The following is a 17,169-nucleotide window of genomic DNA, read 5'->3' as shown; positions in this document are numbered from 1 at the left end:
GGTCGGTGGGGCAGACAGGCAGGGGCGGGGGCGCCCCCGGCATGGGAACACTTGGTCCAGGGGTTGGCCTGGCAGACCCCCCCATCCCCCCCCCCCCCCCCCCCGTCCCCCCCAACCGCCCCGCAGGGACCCCATCCAGCCCCAATACGCCCAGCTCCCCATGGTGGCCCACCCCCTGCTGGGGCTGCACCCCCCACCCGAACACAGGTGTAGCGTGCCCAGTGCCCCCAGGCTCATTGCTCTGTGAGCGAAGGTGGCTGCTCATTTCCTCGGCTCATCCGCTCGGTTCACGATTTTCAAAAGAAGTGCTAATCGGCACCAGCGTGACCACTTGCTGGGGAGGCCGATGTATCTCCGGAGGCCATTGATATGGGGTGGCTCCCGTTAATTTTATGGAAATAGGACTTAAGTGGTGATAATTGGTTTCTCGCCACGCTACGGCGAGTTCCTGATTTTGCTCACGGGAACGGCCGGCTGCGTCGCAAACGGTTTGACGGCCTGCTTGGTTCTCGTTTTCCGCCTCTCCCGTTATTCACTCCCCTCATTTCGCTCGAGCAAGAGCGCAACGAGGTCAGAGAATCGCACCTATTCTGTCACTGAGCCAGACTGGCCAGAAAGACTGTCCCCAGTTAAGCAATTGGCCTCCGCATTTCCTTTTTCCAGGTGTTTCACGAGCAATTTCTTTCCTTCTGCCATCAATCACACAGCTGGAGTAATATGTTTTTCTTTTAAAAGGAAAAGCCCCAATGACCATTTAGACCGTTACCTGTCTGGGAAAGTACTTGACATTTCATTTTTCACTTTAAGATATAAAATGAGAGCAACTCCGCGTTCCCTACAGATTCATTGCCACAGCAGGGACAAAACAAAAAGTGCCACCAACAATGTTAACGTTTATTGCACCATGGCTAATGAGAAGATTAGAAAGTGCTGTTCCATCTGCTAGCTGTTAAGTAACAGTTAAGTAACATTGCCAAGACCATTGTATGTCATCAATTTAGCACCCAATATTTTAAGCAATGCAACAGTTTCAAATACTTTACAGTGGACATTGCTTCCGAATGACCTATTAAAGAAACTATGCATGGGGGTGATTTTTCAGTAGCTTCATTCGTTGGCAGTGGGCCGGAGGGAGCCCAGCACTTCCCTACTGGATTACGCAGGCCTGCACATTTTCATGGCCAGGCCTCCGTTGAATGGAGTCAGCGAGGAGCCATTGCCAAACAAGTATCAACAGGCCGCATATCAATTGGACTAAAGGGAAGATGAGGGGGGAAAGCGTGATGGGGACGGGGAACCCGAAACGATGTATAGTTATGGTCTGTATAAGGTCGGCCAGTTCTGGTACCAATGGGAGACACTCGGTTAGGTTGCTGGATTCTCCGTTTCTGAGACTAAGTGTTGACGCCGGCGCACGATTCGTGGTGTTCCCCCGACAGCAAATCTGGCACCGCACTTGGGCCGATTCTGCTGCGGTTGAGGGACTAGCACCAACGCCACGTGGAACACAATCGATTCCAATGAGAAATGTTAAGGGATTCGCCGGTTTCACAATTGCCACTCAGGAAGCTGACAAGCTGCAGCCGCTTATACACACTGCACTCCCCCCACACACACCATCCCAGCCAACAGGGTGGCAGCAAGGAGAGCAACTCCATGCTTCATTGACTCCTTGTTGCCGCTTTGTGGTCAAGAGTTGGGAGTGTTCCCCTTGTCTGCAGGGAGTCATGATGTCCATGGCGGGGGAACCTGTCAATTTACTTTGAGTTTGGGACGCTCTTTTAAAAATGGCGCCCCGATCTCCGAGGAGCCGGACCTGATGCCGTCTTTAGGCGCCGCCCCTCTCCACGTCGGTGCAAAATATGCTCTCTCCAAAAAAATGTCGAAGTGGGGGCTGGATTGCAATCGGGATCGCGCCAACCCTCCCAGCGGGAATCGCACCGCGCTTTCCTCCGGAGATGACAATTAGGGTGCGATGCCCAAAAAGCAGCTCGCCAAAGAGCAGTGTGGCCTGTTAATAGCCGGGAGACTCTGCTCCCGGGATCTACCTGGCCCGCAATGCCTCACAAGATCCAACACAATCTCATGAGACGTTGCGATGTAAATCCCACCCATTGTAGACAGGGTCACATTTTGGCAAATCTGCGTATTAGAGTGAGACAGCTAGTCTGACTCTAATGTGCAGATTCCCGAGGAACCTGAGGCTTTGGGATTCATCCCCTTCGCCTTGGAGGCCTTGGGCGAGCGCCATTAAACACTGTCCCACAAATGGGGACCAGGCATAACAGCACTTGTGGGGGTCTCCCAGGGATTCAGAGACCCTCAACTGTATGCCCTTTGGGAAGGGTAGTGTCCTGGCACTGCTGGTGCCACCTGGGTACCCTGGCAGTACCACCTGAGCACCTTGGCAGTGCAAGCCTGGCACCCTGGCTTTTCTACCTGCGTGCCAGCCTGGCACTGCCAAGGTGCCAAGCTGGCATTTGTTGTATATATGTGATTGAACCGGGGTTGCCCTTCGTGATTTGTGAGAGGTGCCGGGATCCCTGCCATAGTGCATTTGGGCTGGGGTAGGGATCTGAGGGTCGCTTCGGGGGCCTCGGAGATTTGGACGCCATTTCTCTCGCTACACTGGGGAGTTCCGACGAGCAGAACTCCCCAGCATAAAAACGGGGCTATGTGCATCCTTGGCCGCGTTCCCCGCTGAGGCCCCTTATACAACCGCGAGCGCCAGGAAACACGCCGCTAAACGTGCTCGCAAATGGGTCTTTGTTCCCAAACCATGTTTTGGGAGAATTGCGTCCAATATCTCAACCTGCAAACAAAAAGTAAATATTTTGGCATTTTTCAAAATATAAAATGAATTTACATTAAAAAGTCACTCAGGATTTAAACTAATTGAGAAGTTATTTTTCTCAGTGCCATCCAGAATGAACCTATCATTTTTATTAATGGTATCGAAACAAATCCATCAAAGCAAAGCTTGTGGAATACTCACAGTGATCGCAGGGCAGTGAGCTGTCGGAAAGTGTCGTGCTGGATTTCATTGATTTTGTTGTGGTGCAGGTCCCTGAACATGGAAACAGGAAGAAGAATGAAGTTTAACAATCAGGCTCTCTCTTGATGGGCACTTAGGCCTTTATTGTGGAAATAGAATTCTGACGAGACGAAAGGGTGTTGTACATTCAAAGGAGTGGAGTTCTATTAAATGTGTTGTCAGTTAATTGATGAACTCTTAACTCATGTTCGCTGCAAAGCAGCGCAAAAACGCATTTCTGCCGGCTTTGAACTTACAGCTTCTGAAGCTTCTGGCAGGCAGAGAAACTTGGGAGTACCTTGATCCAGTTGTAAGACAGGTCTCTGTTAAACAGAACATCACACAATTAAAAACAAGTATAGGTTATTGTTTCATCATCCAGGTGTCCCACTCATTGATTCGGAATTTACTGTTAGTGGCACAGCAAAGATTCTGGGGAGGCTGTGCAGTTGCAGTGGGGGGAACATTTGTAAAAAGAAATTGATTTAAAAGAATCTCCTAATCAATCATTCAACAGCACTGTTACAAACTTTTCATTTTCGGGATAATTCTGTTTGTTAAATTTGATTCGTCACATCGCTGTTAAAACCCAATTACGCCTGACTGAACAACGTTTTAAGGGGATGTGGTGCCAGGAAAAGTGAAGTTCTTGCTTGACTTCAGTGATTACTGGGTCTGGGTGGATGGGGAGAATCCACGGCGCGCCCTGAGTGACAGACTGTAACCTCAGACGCCAACATGAGCCTGCCTGACGTCCTGAAGTTGCCATCAGTTTAAGAGGGGGTAATGACCGCCGAGGCTGACACTTCATTATCAATGCTCCCCAACTTCTAACTCCATCCAAACCCAGCCCAATATATTGGAGCCAACACAAATACAGAAACACAGTTAACACATTGGGAAAACAACTGGGGTTCATTTTTAAAAATGGATGGGTGCCATAATTTGAAATCACCAGTCACATTAAAAATGCAATTCCATTTCTCGGCAAGAGAGGCAGCTGGATTTATATCTCATTCAATTTTTATTTCTAATGATTTCAATGGAAATTCATTGTTAACTTCAACAGAAATGTTGACTACCGTGAAAAGTCATAGAATTTACAGAGAAGAAGAAGGCCACTCGGCCCATTGAGTCTTCACCGGCTCTCGGAAAGAGCACACCACCTAAGGCCACATCTCTACCCTAACCCCGTAACCCAGTAACCCCATCTAACCTATGGGCAATTTTAACATGGCCAATCCATCTAACCTGCACATCTTTGGGCTTGGGAGGAAACCGGAGCAACCAGAAGAAACCCACGCACACACGGGGAGAACGTGCAGACTCCGCACAGTCACCCAAGCCGGGAATCAAACCTGTGACCCTGGAGCTGTGAAGCAACTGTGCTAACCACTGTGCTACCGTGCCTCCCATCAAAACTCACCACCACCACTCCCTCCTGCCACAAGTTTCCCTATTTAAAAATGAATGTATATAATTTTCCTAATGTTCTCTGCTCTTCTCCAGAAACATGCACCGCGATTTAACACAAAAGCAGTGGCCCCAGCCATCATTTGGAAAGTCGAAGGCTAGCCCACCTCTGCCTGCAATGAAGCGAAGACTCTTGGCTCAGGCAGTTGGTTGCCTGAAGTCTTAGCTTCACCCCTGTGTAGCAGGACGTTTCCAGATTCAAGAGCTGCTGGCCAGTAAGAGAGCCAGCATGTCTTCAGTCCCAGCAGCACCACCGGTTGCAGTGGCCACTGCTGGGACTGCAGCAGGCTCTGGGCCAGAAGCATCGCTGGCGGCCCGGAGGGCCTGTGGGTGGGGCCAGCTCGGCAGGGCGGGGAATGTAATTGAGAGGGGAGGGGGAGGCTCTTCAAGCGGGGCCTGACTTTGCAGCTTGGAGGCCCTCCCACTTAAGGATGCCAATAGCCCAGGGGCAGGCAGGTCACCAACCAATGATGAATGTACACCCGCAATCATCAGCAGCCCTCCAGTAGTTTTTCCACATTGCATGAGTTCTTCAAGGCAGACAGAGGTCTAATGGCAGAGGGTTCTTTAAAAGGCTACCCACGAATTCAATAATCTGGCACAGAAACCTTCAGACATGACACCGGGTAACTTTTTCCAAGATCATTAACGAGACTGGAAGGGGATAGTAATAATAATCACTTATTGTCACAAGTCAGCTTCAATGATGTTACTGGATGAAGAAATTATCACGCATTTTGTTGGAGAGATCGTGACAGTTTTCTAACTTTTGAAAGATTTTAAAACCCATTCGGCTGAGTTAGTTTATTTTTAATTATCGGTAGCTTAAGTCATTTGTAACTTACAAGACTTGCAAATTTGGTAGCTGCTTGCAAACAGTGCTTGGAAGAGAGACAATTCGTGCTCCTGTCAGAGTCCTAACAAAATAAAAGATTAAAGTTAGCCTTGATAAGTAAAGTACCTAATCAGATGTAGTCTTATAATGTGTAATATCAGTTAAACTGTTCAAAGCTGGATTTTGGAAAACTTACAGACTTTCTAGACTTAGGGTTCCAGTAAGTTCGGGAAATTCAGTAATTTCTGTGGCTCCATTTAGTGAACTAGAAAGAGAAATTGGATTATTAGTTACAAGCTAATATAGTTTTTTGGCTGATAAATCTTCCATGAAATCTCAAGGGTATGAGGGTTAACATTTCTGATATACTTACAGTATTCGTAACTCCGGTAGATGTTGAAAAGCAGACTTTCCAACAAATTGAATGGGATTGTCATAGAAATGGCTGCAAAGATAAACACATTTTACTCGTACCTATGCTTTCAACAGTGCATCTTTGGAATGGTTATTCGCTCAAGAACTCAATGCTGCGAATTTTCAATTCATGTTTGATTTTGATCAGCCCAACTTAGACTACTAACAAGTCGCAAAATTTAAACACAGGGCTGAATAAGGCTTTAATAAATAATTTATAATATAAAGTAAAAACAAAGAACGTTCTTAAGTCAAATTGCACCTGAAATGTTGGGCGCGATTTAACGATTTAATGGAAAAACTTCTAAGTGTTATTTTGGGAGCGATTGGCTGGGTGTTTCCGAAGGCCACGGTGGTGAAATCGCGGCCCGTATTTAATAGGACTTAGTGCCGGAAATGATTCCCCCAAGAGCTTCTTCATAGAATCATAGAATTTACAGTGCAGAAGGAGGCCATTCGGCCCATCGAGTCTGCACCGGCTCTTGGAAAGAGCACCCTACCCAAAGGTCAACAGCTCCACCCTATCCCCATAACCCAGTAACCCCACCCAACACTAAGGGCAATTTTGGACACTAAGAGCAATTTATCATGGCCAATCCACCTAACCTGCACATCTTTGGACTGTGGGAGGAAACCGGAGCACCCGGAGGAAACCCACGCACACACGGGGAGGATGTGCAAACTCCGCACAGACAGTGACCTAAGCCGGAATAGAACCTGGGACCCTGGAGCTGTGAAGCAATTGTGCTATCCACAAGGCTACCGTGCTGCCCCGATTCTTGCAGTCTGATTCGCCAGCCTCGCACTTCAGTGTGGCGCCGGTAACAAGAGGAGCTGCTTTTAAACGTATCGTCACTACCCACTCCCAGTCAACACACAAGCCTGGCAACTCACAGACCTGCTCCTCCCTTTGGCGATGCTGACCTGACCAGGCTTCTCGACACCAAAGGGGGTTGGAAAGCCAGCAACAGGGCCACCAATACCACCTGGGAGGCATTGGCAGCGGCGGTCAGTGCGGGCAGCATGACAAGCGTCCAATGTCAGAAGGACACCAACGCCTTCCACTGCCTGATACCTCACATCCTCCCCACATCCAATCTTCATGCTTGTTCCTCAGCACCCCCTGCCACCCAACAGCACATGCCAGCTGTTAGAGACCCCCTGATCCATCAAGGCTGTGGCTCACAAAGCCCTCTCTTTGTCCCCGCAGGAGAAGATAGCCCATAATAAGCGGGAATGGGATGGAGTACCAGAGAACACAGTCCTCACCCCCTGTGAAGAACAAGCCCTCGAGATCACGGTGTTGTCCAAGGAGAGAGCAGTCACTGACAGCAAGGCTGACCTGCACCGCAGAGATGAGGATCCACTGTCCCTACACCCAGATGATCTGTCTCAGGTGAGTTGTTCATGTCGGACAAAATGATCCTTCCCTCTCACTGACCACTTGTCTTCTCTCGCAGGATCTCCATCTGATGAGGCCAGGCCATCTGGAGGAGAGCTCTGAGGAGACCACCATCGAGGGGGTCACAGCTATCACCCTACCTTCTACCAGCGCAGAGCCACACACCTCGGTGGACAACATTAGTAGACACTCTTCTGGGGCATAATCTGGTGGGCACCACAAAGTTGCTGATGCACATCAGGTGGAGACAGGAACATAGAAAATACAGCACAGAACAGGCCCTTCGGCCCACGATGTTGTGCCGAACCTTTGTCCTAGGGAACATCCAAGGGAATCAGCAGTCGGGTGCAGGTCTGACTACCTCTCTCTTTGCTTTCTTTCTCCCAGATTCTTGCAGACTGACTTATTTCTGTTAGGTTTAATGGTACCATAGAGAACTGTGTAAACGTAAGTTACAATGGCTTGCTATGGACTCTTTCCCTCTTGATGTCCAGCTCCGTGGCAATGTGAATCATGTTGGGCCCTGTAGCCAGGTAGAAATGCTTGATAGATATCCTTTAGACCCCCCCCACCTCTATTCTATCTTGGAATTAAATAGACAGTTTAAAATATTAATTTATTAAGCTGGACACTCCTAACTCCTTCCTGTGAGACTTGGAGACTAACACTCGATCCATAGTTAGCACAAATGCTCCAGCCATATCTACATCCATGAACACCTTACCAGTAAAACAACTGCCCCCCCCTCCGACCCTCCCCCTGCCACCAAGCTTGTTGCCGGGCAGAATTCAGTACATGTCATGTGACCCCCTTCCTTCCTCCATTTAATCCCAAATTAAAGAGACAGTCCCAAAACATTACGTGCCAATAAACTTCATATTTGTTGCAATATTATACAATAATTCTCTCAGCAACTGTATATTGCACATAATTGACTCAGAGATGTGGACTCACATCTCTTCTGTCCCAAACTATTTTGCACTAAATTTCACGACAACAAACAGACTATAAACAGATCTCTGCAGCACAATCTTTTATCCATTTACATTTTCATATTTATAATATGACTGCCAGGCCGGGGGGGGGGGGGGGGGGATTACTCAAGTCATTCAAGAGAGCAGAAAATTGATGACTGTTAAATGATTCTAAAGTCTAAGGGGGTGAAAGCAATTCACACCATTATCACAAAACGGGTTCACAGCGAATCAGCAGCTAGATTGTCACACCACATCCTCACTCAGCTCACACTCCTTTTAGAGACGTGGCTCATTTCCCTCTCACTTCTATGTGATCTGAAATTTAAAATCTTGGCAATATTTTGCAAATCATATTGAAGAAACGAATACAAATTTTTGGCTGAGATCAATGGAAAAGTAAAACTGGCGCATTTCATAACAGGCTGAAAATTTCTTATTACTCCTTTTGTGCTACTGGACTGGACTAATTTCACTCCCTGAATGTTCTTTTCAACATATCTGTTTGACCTCCTCGAGATTTCTCTCCTTGCCCTATTCTCTTGACTGCAGCGAGTCGTGCGGTTAAAGTAAAATTCCATCGCTGCCAGTGGTCCTTATCTGTGAGCCTAGAAGAGAAAGTAACTAGCTGTTTGACTAATGAGGGTTCTCACCTCCTCCCCTCATCTTAAATCTTGAACTACAAGAGGCCGGTGTAGCATGAAATGCACGACGAGTGTGGAGCTTGTCCTCAGAGTGTTTGGGGCTAAAAATTTAAATTCGTTTGCATTTACTAATTGTAGTTTCTCATCACAAGGCGTTCTTTAAAGTTGTTTATTTGGACCTTTTATATAAGTAGGTTTGAGGCAGCATTAGAACATAGAACATAAAGTGCAGAGGCCATTCGGCCCATCGACTGCACCGGCCCACTTAAGCCCTCACTTCCACCATATCCCTTTAACCCAATAATCCCTCCTAACCTTTTTGGTCACTAAGGGCAATTTATCATGACCAATCCACCTAACCTGCACGTCTTTGGACTGTGGGAGGAAACCGGAGCACCCGGAGGAAACCCACGCAGACACGGAGAGAACGTGCAGACCCCGCACAGGCAGTGACCCAGCGGGGAATCGACCCTGGTGGTGTGAAACCACAGTGCTATCCACTAGTGCTACCGTGCTGCCCCAGAGCACTAAGACAAGTATGATTATTAATTTCTCTGATTAGCAGTTTTTCCTGTTGTACTTGAGTCACTATGAAAATTAAGACAGCATAACGTCAACAGATTAACAACAGCTCAATATCAAACAGCAAGAGACTAAAGGAGTTCTGTCTCATCAGGGGTTCAGCCTTCACTTGTCTTTGGAAAGAACTGTCCACCATTCAGATTAACACTGCGTGTATTTATTACATTAGACACCAATGGAATAGAGAGCAAAGGTACCCATTAGATGCTTGCAGAAACTGATTGCTTGTGTCGTCCATTGAGGATTTTCGGCATCTTCAAAGGCAACATATTTCTATTAATTAATAGAGGAACGAGTCTTTGGAGCAAAGGAACTCTGTGTTTAAGCAGCATTTGGTTGAACTCTGCAGCATCAGAGAGGAAGACGGGTTTCTGGATTATTCCCTCTCGAACATGGTCAAGAGTGGCATAAGGGTGATGTGGAAAGAGAGGGATGTGTGACTATCTTCAAAGGAAACAGATTGAGCCAGGATTCAGAGGTGCAGCAAACAGCTATGCTACTGGAATTATCCCACAGGTACTGAAGTGCTAACCAAGCATGCAGTTCATAGTGACAGTATCTCAGAGGAGGTTAGTTTTGAGTATGTGGTAGTCGGTATTAGGGATATTACGGTACCTAGGTTGAGGCTGTAAGATCATTGGTGTGGGAGGTACCTGAGACAGCAATATCATTGGTGAAGCCTGCCTGCTGGTTCCGCCCAGTAAGGCGGAGTATAAGAGTCTGTGTCTCCCTAGCAGCTGCATTCTGTACCTGCGCTGCGGGGGGGAAACATCTAGTCCAATAAAGCCTTCAATTGTCATCCTGTGTCTGCATTCTGTACCTGCGCTGCTGGGGAAAACATCTAGTCCAATAAAGCCTTCAATTGTCATCCAATCTCGCTTCTGGAGTCATTGATCGAGCATCAGAATAATAGGGCCGCATGGTGAGAGACAGCACTATCCAAGATTGTCTAGATTGCTAAGGTCCTTATTTACCAGTAGCAATGATTGACATACTGAGCGATTCACTGGCCTTTTGTTTACAGCGGCGAGCTCCAACCATTTCAATGGTTCCCTGCTGCCAGAGCTAAGGACATCATCGAAGGACTAGAAGAACTGGCAATAGTAGCAGCAGACAGTAAAGTCATGGCTCACCTTGAAATCAAATACATGAATAAAGAAACATATGGGGCGTGATTCTCCGGTCTCCGACGCCAAAATCATGTTTTGCGATTGGCCGGAGAATCCACATTGGCGCCGAAATCGGGGCGGCGCCGCTTTTGTGATGCTCTGCCCCCTCCAAAATGGCGTACTCCTGTACGCCGTATGGACGGCCTCAGGATGTTACCTGAGGCCCTCCCACCCCGATGCTCCGCCCCCGATGGGCCGAGTTCCCGATGGCGTGGGTCACTCATGCTATTTTTTTCTGGGAACTTGACGTGGCGGCTTCGGACTGAATCCAGCGCCGCCACAGTCAGGGGGAGAGCCGATCCGCGGGCAGGCGGGGCGTTAGCCGGGGCTGAGAGCCGGGCCAAAGAGGCGCACTGTTTGGCAGGCCGGGTCCACTCGCGGTCAGCACCATGCTGCAGACCGCCGCCATGCCCATGTGCGGCCACGAACCCGGCAATTCGCCGTCCGTATCGGCAGCTTGAGCCGTTTGGTCGTAAAACCACGTTGCACTTAGTCTCAGAATCGGAGAATTCAGCCCATGAATTCTCACAGAAAGGAGATTAGCATTAGACTGAAAAATATTATCTCATGAGACAGTTATCGCTAGGTTGCTTCTTGTGCTTGGTGAGGATCGCAGCTTGCATGTCGTTGTGGAGTAGGCAAAGGATGGCAACACATTTCTGAGGGCAGTCAAATTTGAGGAGGATACTCCATTAGCCTTCATGGTTGACAGAGTCGGAGGCTTTGTGAGGTCAAGAAAGGTCATGTACAACGGTTAGTGCTGTTCCATGCTGTTCACATCTGTGGTGCCTCTCGATGGATGAAAATGGCACTACGACTCTGGAAGGAACTCTTCAGACATTAGAAGGAGGTGATTGCCTGTGGCAGACACCAGGGAATCTCTTCATCATCGTTTCCAATGTGCCCTCTCAGTCTTTGGCTAGCGAAGGAAGAGTATTTGCGGACCAGAATCTCAAACCTAAGAATAAAGTCATGGTTTGCAGGAGGGCAGTCAAACACATGCTCCTGTAACCTTCAGAAACTTGGACACAACAGCAGGCACCTCAAAGCACTGGAGAAGTACCAGCAGTGGTGCCTTCATAAGATCCTCCAAATCCAGTCGCAAGAAAGGTGGTCCAACAACAGCGTCCTGTCCCAAACCAACTTGCCCAACATTTTCACTCAAAACCAGCTCCAGTGGGCAGTCATGTCAATTTGTTTGCCTGAAACCGAACTCCCGAAGCAAGTCTTCTTCTCGGATCTCGGTTATGGCAGGAGGCCTACAGGAGGACAGTAAAAACACTTCAGAGATGTCCTCAAAGCAACCCGGAAGACGGCAAACATATCTACCAACTCATGGAAGACCCAGGCTTGTGACTGACCAAAATGGAGAGGGTTTTGGGAAGGCACTGAGCACATTGAGAGACTTCATTCGAAGCATGCAGAGGTTTCAAGTTGAGGCTTCGGAGAGACTGCATGTCCCTCCAAATAACTCAACCATCCAATCCTCCAAGCACAACCGGCTCCGCGTGTGGCAGGGTCTGCAAATTAGGGTTACACATTGCAGATTGCACATTGAATTAAGCAGCCATTTCAGAACCCATCAAAGCAGTGTGGAAGCACGTCACCCTCGATCCCGAGGGATTATCCCAAAGGATTACATAAGTGAGGAGAGGTTATTGTGCTAGATGCTGGGGAAGGAGAGGAAGGTAAGAAAGTTTAATTCACAATGATGGAGCTGGTGCAGGATGGAACAATTCTATCCAAAAGGATGGGCTTCACCTAAACTGAAGCGATACCAATGTCTTTGCAGAGAGGATAAGTAGAACAGGACTTAATATAACAAGGCGAGGGGAAGGTAACATATTCACTCAAAACCAGCTCCAGTGGGTAGCACATGGGTGGCATGGTAGCACAGTGGTCAGCATTGTTGCTTCACAGCGCCAGGGGCCTAAGTTTGACTCCCGGCATGGGTCACTATCTGTGCGGAGGAGTCTGCACGTTCTCCCGATGTCTGCGTGCGTTTCCTCCGGGTGCTCCGGTTTCCTCCCACAAGTCCCGAAAGACATGCTTGTTAGGTGAATTGAACATTCTGAATTTTCCCTCAGTGCCCTCAAACAGGCATCGGAATGTGGCGACTAGGGGAGTTTCACAATAACTTCAATGTCACAGTGTAAGCCTACTTGTGACACGAATAAAGATTATTATTATTAGGTAGGGAAAGTCTAGGGCCAAATCTCAAAGGGATCGTCAGATTAATAAAGCTATTGGAATACAAGTAATACTGAGAAACAAATAGTCACAAAATATAATCTGAGCTTAATGGAAAAGGAGCAGATTTTGAGATATAAATAGACACTTATGGAAGAGGACAAGAATATTATAAAAATGGGATAAGAATAAGCAACAACATTTGAAAAATAGTTGAAGTGAGGTTTGAGTGCATATTGGAAATTCTTTCCATAAATTTGCAAAATTTAATGAATCATGAGTATAAACTCTTACATGATATACATTATTATGTATAGGTAGCCAACTATATATAATGTAACTAATTTCCTTGAATAACAAATTGGACAACCGTAAGCTTGTCGATTTAAAAAGTGAGCAAAAACTGAAACTGGGCAGCATGGTAGCACGGTGGTTAGCACAGCTCCAGGGTCCCAGGTTCGATTCCTGGCTTGGGTCACTGTCTGTGCGGAGTCTGCACGTTCTCCCCGTGTCTGCGTGGGTTTCCTCCGGGTGCTCTGGTTTCCTCCCACAGTCCAAAGATGTGCAGGTTAGGTGGATTGGCCATTCTAAATTGACCTTAGTGTTCAAAAAGGTTGGGTTGGGTTGGGTTACGGGAATAGGGTGGAGGTGTGGGCTTGGGTAGGGTGCTGTTTCCAAGGGCCGGTGAAGACTCGATGGGCTGAATGGCCTCCTTCTTCACTGTAAATTCAATGAAACAGAAATCTAAACCCAGCCGACATTGCAATTTAGGATGTAAAAGTAAATTTTAAACAAAACTTACATTGTTAGAAGTGATGGATTGCCAACAAATGCATGTTCAGGGATTGATTCTATGTTGTTGCTGTGAAACCCCCTGAAAGATAATTTATATCAAATGAACAATTACTCTAGAGTTCAAAAGGGTCACCGTACTCTCAGACAGTAAATTTGTTCTTTCATGTTGTGTGGATTCACCTAGAACTCCAGAAGCAAAAATTTACAAAGTTTTTCTATGGGTGTGACAGGGGAGATGTAGGGCGAAATTCTCCTACCCGCCCCGCCACATTCCTGCCCCGACCGGCCGGCGGGAGTCTCCGTAACACCGGCCGGTCAATGGGGTTTCCCATTGTGGGGCAGCCCCACACCATCGGGAAACCCCCGGGCGCCGGCAAAACGGAGACTCCCGCCGGCGGAGAATGACCCCCGTAGACTGGGTGATTCCCCTGGCTGGAGAATCCCGAACCAGGGGACACAGTCTCAGAATAAAGGCTAGATCATTTGGAACTGGGAAGAGGAGGAATTCCTTCACTCAGAGGCTGATGGATCTTTGGAATTCCATACCCCAGAGGGATGGGAGTGGGTGATTAGAATGACTTATTAAGTGGTGCAGCAGGCTCGATGGGCCGAATGGCTCACTCCTGTTTCTATTCCTGATGTGCCGAAGCACATTTGCTGCACGACAATTGCTGCTTGTCAGAAGTCATTTGTTGCATGAAATGCTATGCGATGTTCTCACATGAATTGCCACAATAGGTATATTATTATATAGCCGCTCAGAAAAAGTTGCTTCTGATGCACATTACAAGATAAATGCAGAACAATATCAGACCAAAGCAGGATGAGGAGAAAAATTAGGGGAGGTGGTCAAAGGACAAGGTTGACAAGGTACATTTTAGGGAGACATTTAAAGTTGGTAGGATCTGGGAAGAAAAATAGGGGGCTAGATTCTCCGCCCCCGACGCCGAAATACCATTCAGTGGCGGGGTGGAGAATCTGTTTTGGCGCCGAATCTGGGGCGTCATTCTCCGCCGGCGGGAGTCTCCATTCTGCCGGCGCCCGGGGGTTTCCCGACGGCGTGGGGGTGCCCCACAATGGGAAACCCCATTGACCGGCCGGTGTTACGGAGACTCCCGCCGGCCGGTCGGGGCAGAAATGTGGCGGGGCGGGTAGGAGAATTTCGCCCCAGGAGCGGCGGCGTTTTAAAAATTCTCCGCCTCCTGAAAAGCGGCATTCCCTAGGAGTACACCTCGCCGAGTATCCACCGGCCCGCACCCCGATGGCCTGTCCCCGACCGGCCGAATTCCCGTCGGCGTGGGACTCTCATGGTCCCAACCGTTCGGGGACCTCGCGACTTGTCCGGGGCCGCCACAGTTGGGGGAGGGCCAATCGGCGGGCAGGGGGCTTTCATTCGGGGCTGGGGGCAATGTGGGTGGGCGGTCCAGGGCGTGCGAGCGGCCGATGCGGGGCACTACTTTGGCAGTCCAGGTCAGCGGCTGAGTCAGCCATGGAGCACGGCGCGGCCGCAGCAGGCCGCCACCGTGCACATGCGCGGCCTCTGAACCTGAAGTGCTGGGGGCTGTATCGGCAGCCAGAGCTGCGAGCTCTAGGCTGCTGCCCTGCTAGCCCCCAGCAAAACAGGGAATCTGTGGCCTTTTGACGCCCGTTTTCCTGGCGTAAAAGGCCACAGTTTTCACGATGGCGTGAGGACTTAGTCTCCAAAATGGAGAATCCAGCCCAGGGTGTTTGCCTAGAAAGTCCTAGGGTCTCTGAGCGAGATTGCTGAAGGTTCTGCCATGAACGTGGGACAGAGGGATAGGGATTTAAGTTGTGCAGAAGTAGAAGAGGTCTAGGGGAGACTGTAGAGAGATATACAAATGAAGACAAAGGTTCTGATTTTGATAGGGTAATGGCTTGAGGACTAATGGAGATGGGGAGGGCAGGTGGTGACAGGTGGCAATGAGATTCTGGGGAAATTGAGGTTCAGACAGTGTGGAGCTTGGGAGGCCAATGAGACGGGTGTCAGAATTCAAATCTAGACATGGGCCTGAATTTTCAGACTGGCAGGGGGCCCCTGAAGAGTTGGCACCTTGTCAATTCCAGCAGCCCTGATGCCATATTATGTTCGCAGGAGTGTTCATTGGCACAAGGTGGGAATTCTGTCCCTCACTCGGGAGGAGGTCCTGCTTTGGAGAGCTGCCCAGCCAATCAAATTGGCTGGTAGTTCTCCAGTGCTTCCAGTCAGAGTGCTGCAGTGGTCGGAAAAGGCACTGCGGGAAACGGCCCAGCACGAAGTCCCGGGAACCGGAGGGCAAGCTAAATGGCAGGGTCCCAAGGTGGGAGAGATAGGAATGCCTGAGAAATAGCCAGAGCGGGGGGGGGGCGGGGGGGGGGGGGGGGGGGGGGGTATAGGCCAGAGAAGGGGAGGTCTGCAGGTTATCGGACCTTAAGGGGAGGTACCCCAGTCAGAAGGGGACTTCTGATGGCGGCAAACCCCCCTCCTGCCCGAGATCCAACCATCTTAATTGACATGTTTCCCTACCTGAGCTATCACCAGTGTACAAAATTGAGACTGGGCAGGAAACGGCCCTGTAGCCACTTAAGGTCCTTAATTGGGGATGACAGCCTTCAGGTACGAGGCCTTGCTTACCCCAGTGTGAAACCATGTCAGGGCAGGCAGAGTCCGGGATGGAATCCCGCCTATGTAATTTCACACTCCCCACCCCCTACCCACCTCAAAACCCATAGGTTGGGGAGGGGAGTGGGGGGGGGGGGGGTGGATGGGGGAAAGGTGTGAAATTCTAACCATTGCTCTTTCTCCCCGTGTCTGCATGGGTTTCCACCGGGTGCTCCGCTTTCCTCCCATGTCCAAAGATGTCTAGGTTAGGTGGCTTGGCCATGCTAAATTGCATGTGTTGGTTAGGTCTGGTTATGGGGATAGGGTGGGGGAGTGGAAGTGGGCCGAGGCAGGGTGCTCTTTTCGAGGGTCTGTGCAGACATGATGAACAGAATGACCTCCTTCTGCACTGTAGGACTTCTATGTTTTGATCACCTGTGGACAACCTGCCAATATGACTTTGGACCAGCTGCCTGGTAACCTGCCAGAAGAGTCTCTGGATGTTTCTTCAGCTAATCCTCGCCATTGCGGAAGGAGCCTGACCTTTGTTCAACGACGCCCCCCCCCCCGATTTCTGCAGTCAGTGATCTAACTCAGTTTTGTTTAGAACCAGTGAAACTCCCACAACTTAAATGTTATGATTTATCGTAAGTCCTGCCTTGTCGATTTGTGCAGGCACCAAAGCAGATTTAACCATTACCTGGAATTAAAGAACTATAGCAATTTACTTTTCCCCTGGCTATTTTTATAGTCTGCAATTCTCTTTTCAAAAGAACGAACTCCAGAAGTACTGACTGTAATTGCAGCAGATTTTAAATGCAGCGACAGTATCTCATTCACTCATTTTCTCTTCTGATTTCCATTTCTACTTCCAAGATCAGGATCAGTGTTATCTGATTCCATGTCTGGAGTAGAGCTCACTTAACACGGGAAAGAAAATGACAACCAGAAGAATGGAATTGACATTATTGCTATGTCATAAAAGCAGACAAAACGTTTGGCCTCAAAATTCACCGGGCGGAATCTTAATAACACCAAAACCCACGCAGCGGGTGGGA

The 17,169-nt window shown here is 48.8% G+C and overlaps 1 protein-coding gene across 1 annotated transcript in view; it reads right to left on the bottom strand.

Moving 5' to 3' along the window:
• LOC140396462 (leucine-rich repeat-containing G-protein coupled receptor 5A-like) overlaps positions 1–17,169 on the bottom strand; it is a 205,884-nt gene that overhangs the window by 32,448 nt on the left and 156,267 nt on the right. The window contains exons 8-13 of the mRNA XM_072485108.1: positions 13,520–13,591; positions 5,716–5,787; positions 5,539–5,607; positions 5,353–5,424; positions 3,292–3,357; positions 2,996–3,067 (exon numbers count right to left, since the gene is read on the bottom strand). Of these exons, the coding sequence (XP_072341209.1) occupies positions 2,996–3,067; positions 3,292–3,357; positions 5,353–5,424; positions 5,539–5,607; positions 5,716–5,787; positions 13,520–13,591 (423 nt within the window). The remainder of the gene's footprint in view (positions 1–2,995; positions 3,068–3,291; positions 3,358–5,352; positions 5,425–5,538; positions 5,608–5,715; positions 5,788–13,519; positions 13,592–17,169) is intronic.

Source organism: Scyliorhinus torazame, chromosome 19 (genome assembly GCF_047496885.1).
Source record: "Scyliorhinus torazame isolate Kashiwa2021f chromosome 19, sScyTor2.1, whole genome shotgun sequence".
Taxonomy (NCBI): Eukaryota; Metazoa; Chordata; class Chondrichthyes; order Carcharhiniformes; family Scyliorhinidae; genus Scyliorhinus; species Scyliorhinus torazame.
Note: the sequence above shows the minus strand (reverse complement) of the source record. Positions and strands in the feature narration are given on the sequence as shown.